The sequence below is a fragment of the Nicotiana tabacum genome, chromosome 13 (genome assembly GCF_000715075.1).
Source record: "Nicotiana tabacum cultivar K326 chromosome 13, ASM71507v2, whole genome shotgun sequence".
NCBI classification, from domain to species: Eukaryota; Viridiplantae; Streptophyta; class Magnoliopsida; order Solanales; family Solanaceae; genus Nicotiana; species Nicotiana tabacum.
This window is the reverse complement of record NC_134092.1, coordinates 42,782,228-42,789,089: the sequence shown is the minus strand read 5'-3', so window position 1 is coordinate 42,789,089 and position 6,862 is coordinate 42,782,228. Positions and strand designations below refer to the sequence as shown.

Below are 6,862 nucleotides of genomic sequence, written 5' to 3'. Positions count from 1 at the left end.
ATAATCCAAAACATTATTAATAAAATTAAACACTATAGAACGAAATACTAAAAATAAATAGAAATTTTATTTCAATAGAAAGAAAAATCATTTTTATTTATACATAGTATATTGTAATTGGAGTAGCGGATAAGGATATAAAGTAAGTAGCAAGCTAATATAAAGTTACATAATAGCGTAACATTTTAAGTGATAGATAATGCAATAACAAACGACAAGGAACAAAAAAAGAGATAAAATATATAAATAAATAATTTCAGTGTAGAGATATAGAAGGATAAGATATTTAAATTTGCTATGAGAAAGTTTTTTGAATTATGATTAAAAAAAAAAAAGTCATACAATACTTATATTTTTTGTTTATTATTGAATAAAAAATACTTATAACCAAGTTTAAGACTGATGTATTATTGATAAAAGCAAGTTTAAGACAATAGACAAGAGACAAAAAAAGAGGAAAAGTATGTAAATAAATAATTTCAGTTATAGAAATATAGATGGAAAAGACATGAAATTTAATATGAGAATCTTTTTTGAATTATGATGATAAAAGTTATATTATACTAATATTTCCTGTCTATTATTGAATTAAAATACTTATAACCAAGCTATAAGTATTTTTTTGTCTATTATTGATCACTAACCTTAGCAATTTATAATAATTAAAATTTTTGGGGGGATAAGACTTATTTGAATTTGAGATAAAAAAAATATTTTATATTATGATGAGGCCATGGTAAGACCATGTCTTATTTTTCTAGGAATCTGGATCTCATAACTGTTATCCATCTCCTCCCTCCTATACTCAAAAAGGAGTTATATAATATCCAAGTTCAAGACTGATATAAACTCATCATTTATATTGTTATAGTAGTATTTGGTGTAATACAACGGATAGTATAAGCAGTTTATTCTACGAATGACATTGACTCTATCTGATGCAAGAATACCGTTTAAGTTCTAGCGAAGATAATTTTTTGTCGTTATATCTTTTACCATGACGATTAACAAAAATCTAGGCCAATTATTACTTCATCTAAAATTACGTCGAAGAAATCAATATCTATACATGAATAATTGTATGTTGCTCTTTTACGAAAGTAAAAGGCGTTAGATTTTTTGGTTTATGATGGACAAATAGTAAACGAAACTATAAATATAGTGATTTAATTTGAGAGGTCTAATTAGACAATTTAAATTGTTTGCATTACAAACTATATGGTGATTTATGTTTCATGTCATTAAAATGTTAGAATGATAGATTCATATATCTTTAGCTTTAAGGAATAAATTTTAGATACGAGGAACAGAACCAATTAAAGACCTGACGGACGTTTCACTTTTAAGACTCAATAGTGATAAAATTAATTTGCAATAATTAGTTTCTATTGATATAAATCGCGTATTGGGATAATTCAAATTCACTTTCCGGTTGGAGCCGCTTGAAACAAGTTTAGAAGGTCTGGGAACAGCTTTCCTCCAATTAAGAGTTTCCAAAATCACATAGAAACCAAGTCAAAATAGGGGGCAGCCAAGTCAAGTCTTTTTTTCAACCAAAACGTATGACTGCTTCTGCTACAGTCTGGTTGAGAATATTTTAGCACATCTAATTCGTCCTAGTATTAGTAATGTTTCTTCTTTGAATATTCCCCTATATATATTTAGGATAAAAATATTTTTTAAACTATTCATGTATTTTTACCAATTGTAACAGGTTACTTATACAATCTTTTGCAGGTTACAAATTTATCATATTTACAAAAGTTACCTGTAAATAGTTTAGAGTTTAAGTCATGCACTGATGCTCTAAAAATATTTACATAATTAATTTACTTGTGTTTAAATTACAGATAACTTTTTATGATAGGTGTTATGTAAGTGGTAATCTTATTGCTATCACAGGTTATAGTACACTGATAATGACCGTACATATAACTTAAATTCGTTGGTCTTTAAATAACCTAATAGTAAAAATTCTTTACGGTATCTGCTTTTACTGTATCACAACGTCTTTATACACATATAAAGAATGTTAGTGGAAGTGCACATAAAAACACACGCTATAACGTGGAAAAGGAAGAAGTATTCATGACAAATAAAGTTGACTTAATATAATTTAGAAAAAAACAAAGTAAATAGCCAGAAGCTTATATAAAAAATATAAACAAAATACGTCTAGTACATTATATAAAGGAGTTGAGAACCTCTTTCTTTGTGTCCGCAGTTGAGTACGTATTTGAATATTAGGTCTTGCCCCTCTCTCCTTATAAACTTCTTAATAGACCATTCCACATTCAAGAAAACTCGTCTTCTTTTCTTGCTCATCAATCTTCTTCTTCTCCAACGACAACAACATTTCAAGAAGACTCTCTTTCTATATATATATATATATATATATATATATATATATATATATATATATATATATATATATCTTTTGAAGGCATTTCTCAAAGAATATAGAACATTCATTCATTTTTTTATTTGGTTTTTGGGCATAAGATTGAGTAGTAAAGTGATGAAGATTACATGGGAATCTCTAGTTCCTAGCTGTTTTAAAGGCGAGAATCCAAAACCAAAGCCAAAGGAGATAAAAGTGGTGACCAAACAAAGTTCATTTCATAGGATTTCTATTTCGGATTTCAGCGCTTCAACTATTTCAGAGGACCTTTCGATTTCTCTTGCTGGTTCAAATCTTCATATTTTCACACTTGAAGAATTGAAAGTGATCACACAGAATTTTTCTTCGAGTAATTTCTTGGGTGAAGGAGGGTTTGGACCAGTTCACAAAGGTTTCATTGATGATAAACTTAGACCTGGTTTGAAGGCTCAACCTGTGGCTGTAAAGCTTTTGGATTTAGATGGCACTCAAGGTCATAGAGAATGGCTGGTATGAAAATTACCTTAATAACCCTTTACTCAACTTTAATATGCCAGATCCTCTAAAAGTTATGGAGTTTTGAGGATTCGAACAACATTCATATGTTTTATAAATATATTTAATTTTTGTGAGCAGACTGAGGTGATATTTCTTGGGCAATTGAGGCATCCACATCTGGTGAAGTTGATAGGATATTGTTGTGAAGAAGAACACAGGCTGTTAGCGTATGAATACATGCCCAGAGGCAGCTTGGAGAATCAGTTGTTTAGAAGTATGTTCTCTTTAATTTTACCATTCCACTATCTACCTTGCTAATCTGAAAGAGTTTACGTTTATGTAGTAAATTATTAGTACTTATTTTCTACATCCAAAATCTTAATAAGAAACCTTAATATATATATATATATATATATATATATATATATATATATATATATATATATATATATATATGGAAGTTACTCGATCCGAAATATATTTTGGCTTTTGGAACTTCAGTCTGCACAAAAATAGCTGTATCCCACATAAAGCACTCATCCAACTTGTGATCAATATTAGTATAATTTAGAAATTTGAAGAGGGAGAAGAAAAACAGGATTGGAAAAGGTCAGTTACAGTGTAAATGTGTGACAATTGACCACAGATTGGTCCACTCTTTCCCTTTACCAACTCCGAATCAGTCAAATAAAGTTTGGTTAAAAAGCAATTGCCAGTTCAGCTCATTATTTATTTGGATTATACTTGTCCAAAATGAAAAGAAAAAAAATTAACTTGTTCACGTTACGTTGTTTCACGAATGAATTGAAATACAAGATTCAGAAAAAATAAAACATAAAACAATGATTGTTCAATTAAATAACTTAGCTTTATTGTTGATGTTGCAGGATATTCAGTATCGCTTCCATGGTCAACGCGGATGAAAATAGCACTTGGAGCTGCAAAAGGTCTTGCTTTCCTCCATGAAGCTGAAAAACCAGTCATATATCGTGATTTTAAAGCTTCAAACATCTTGTTAGATTCGGTAAGTTCCTGTGTTAGTTAATTTTTAATTAAACTATCAAGTGATCTAAAGATTAATATTACATGTAACTGCCCATAAATTAAATAGTGGAACTAAATGATCTTGAGAAAAGTACTAAAGCTAACAACATGATACATAGTCTCTCTCTCTCTTTACATATATATATATTTACTAATTATATATTTTTCCTCCAGGATTACAGTGCCAAACTCTCAGATTTTGGTCTTGCAAAAGATGGTCCAGAAGGAGATGACACACACGTCTCCACCCGAGTAATGGGGACCCAAGGCTACGCTGCTCCTGAATACCTCATGACTGGTAAATATTCATTGATCATTTCACCATTATTTCTTTAATTTCTTTTTTTTTATTTTGCACGGTCGAAGGGAAATTTTATAATCTGTTTAGATATATGAAACAGTGCCTAATCCATTGTAGTCACGAACCGCAGAGGTAGCTAGGTTCTAACTAAACTAGGAGTATACAATTATTAACTATATAATGTATGAAATATATACTTACACTAAGTCTTTCATTGATTGTCATCAAAGAGTAGTGGGTACCATGATATTCTTACCTAATGGCTTAATATCTCAGATTTCATTATTAATATTTTAAATGTTTTAAATATATATACTTATACAAAGTCTCACCAAGTAGTAGTGAGTGCCGTGATTTTCGGTCCACCTATTAATGAATATTTTAAAAATTTTGCAGGTCATTTGACTGCAGCAAGTGATGTATACAGTTTCGGAGTAGTACTCTTGGAGCTTCTAACTGGTAGAAGATCAGTTGATAAAACTCGTCCAAATAGAGAGCAGAATTTAGCAGATTGGGCAAGACCTCAACTGAAAGATCCCCGAAAACTACGTAGAATAATGGATCCAAGGCTAGAAGGTTTATACTCGGAAGAAGGAGCACAAAAAGCAGCATTAGTAGCTTACCAATGCTTAAGTCACAGGCCAAAGGCTAGACCAGAAATGACTTCAGTGGTAAAAACCCTTGAACCATTGAAGGATTATAAGGATATTTCAAACATGACATTTGTGTATATTGCTCCAGCCGAAGTGAAAGAATTGTGCAAAGAAAATGGAAAGGAAGACCAAAAGAAAACGATCAAGAAAGAAAATAGCCCACACCATCATCATCATCTTGATCGTAAGCATAGAAGAAGTCCTCAAAATTCAACAATTTACTCGGAAAAGGCTCTACACAAGAAACTCGGTCCAAATTCACCATTGCACAATGATTTCCATAGAGCTTAGATATAAATAATTATAAAAACAAATTCTGTAACAAAAACTGTAGATAGAGATCATTCATCCATATTTTATTTAATTTTTTTTACCTGATAGAGTAATAGTTTATGATTTTAATGAGAAGAGCAAAAAAATGCTCAAAATTCTTTCTTTCTTTTAGAAATTTGTTTAGCGGTTGAACAATTGGGAAGAAAATTCACCGTAAGTTACGACAAGACAGATATCAACTAACCTTATAACCTGATAGCCACGATACTAAAAAGTTTATTTTGTGCCTTAACACAAGTCTCTTTTTTATTTCATAATTTTGTAGACCTAAGATTTTGTGGCCTCACATAATTAATTAATGTCAGTTGTATGAGTCATACCATAAAATTTTTTCCCATACTTAGTAGCCGTTTTCTGTTTTTTTTTCTCTCTTTAGGGATTAGCTAGTTATATATTTTATGCTAAGCTATGTTTTGTAAATATTTTACTTAGTAATTTATAAAGTTACTTACTTACCAGAAAGAGAGACAGATACCAACTTTGTATATGTTGTATTTCCAAAAAATATACATTCCAAAACAAAAAAAAATTCAAATTACAACGAAACATTTTGATTGATGCCACCCATGCCATGACGCTAATTAAAAATAATCGTGCCTCTAAATAAAAATGACAGTGAGAAGAATTTAAGTACTTCTATACATTTTACAAATCATATACACAAACAGATCATTAAAAAAAAAAAGTTAAAGGTAAATCTGTGGATAAACGATTAACTAATAACCTGGTAAAAATGGAACTAACCTAAAAAAATTGCGATCACAAGTTAAAATTTATATTGTGCAGAAAATCTTTACACTCACCAAATCAAGCCTCCCATTATTTAAATCATGGTATCAAAACCAAGGGTATATACGAAATATCAATTAAAATATGTGTATTACGTAATATAAGGACCACTAAGCCACGTACCAGTTGTGTTAAAAGATAATGATCAAAGATTAGTGTTAATTACCAGGCCGGACAACTTTTCCACAAAGACGTGCATAGACATTTTATATTGCAATATGTTTGATAAACCTTCAAATACTTATATATATCCTATATACCACTAGATGTCAAGCGAGGTGTTAACAGTTCGCGCGTGGTGTCTGCAACTTTTTCCCTTTTTTTTGGAAAATATAAGATAGTATTTCTTTTTCAGAAGCCCTATATTATATCACATAACTAGTTTGGATAAGCAGGAGTATAGTTTATTTAGAAACTAATTTTTTTTTGGAAAAAGTGATGATTTAATTGGAGCAACTAATCAGGCATTTGTTAGGCCTGGATGATGCCAATCTGTTATCCTTCCACTGCACAGAGTGAAAGTTGTTCGTTGCTCTATAAATCCAAACTCACACAGTCCATCCTTCGATTGCCAATCTGTGCTTGGACAGAGCAGGCCAGATAACAGCCCATTAGGCCAGATAACAGCCCATATGCTTTCCTTTTTTTTCTCTCCACTCCTCTCTACCTCTTCTTCTACGCAAATTGTAGTGACATTTGACTGCTGTTGAGGGTTGAGTGGCAGCCCAAATTTGCCAAGCTTTCGTCTTTCTCCTTTTTTTTCTTTCCTCATCTCAAGTAGGCTCAATAGTCTACAGTCTAATGGAGTTACGAATAAAAAATCCAATAAGTCTCTATATACTTAATATATGTTTCACAAATGAA

At 30.7% G+C, this 6,862-nt stretch overlaps 1 protein-coding gene across 1 annotated transcript; it reads left to right on the top strand.

Annotated features, from left to right (window-relative positions):
* Positions 1–2,431: 2,431 nt before the first annotated feature.
* LOC107832800 (serine/threonine-protein kinase RIPK-like) lies at positions 2,432–5,278 on the top strand. The gene is made up of 5 exons (XM_075227938.1): positions 2,432–2,890; positions 3,017–3,152; positions 3,766–3,902; positions 4,097–4,220; positions 4,620–5,278. Exons 1-5 carry the CDS (start codon positions 2,519–2,521, stop codon positions 5,165–5,167), a joined length of 1,317 nt encoding a protein of 438 aa, XP_075084039.1. The 5' UTR covers positions 2,432–2,518; the 3' UTR covers positions 5,168–5,278.
* Positions 5,279–6,862: the final 1,584 nt, after the last annotated feature.

Excerpts from the sequence above, each read along its gene's own strand:
- LOC107832800 (XM_075227938.1), top strand. The coding sequence starts at position 2,519 with ATGAAGATTACATGGGAATCTCTAGTTCCTAGCTGTTTTAAAGGCGAG. Across the intron at positions 2,891-3,016 it reads AAGGTCATAGAGAATGGCTG|ACTGAGGTGATATTTCTTGG; the intron begins GTATGAAAATTA and ends TTTTGTGAGCAG. Across the intron at positions 3,153-3,765 it reads GGAGAATCAGTTGTTTAGAA|GATATTCAGTATCGCTTCCA; the intron begins GTATGTTCTCTT and ends TTGATGTTGCAG.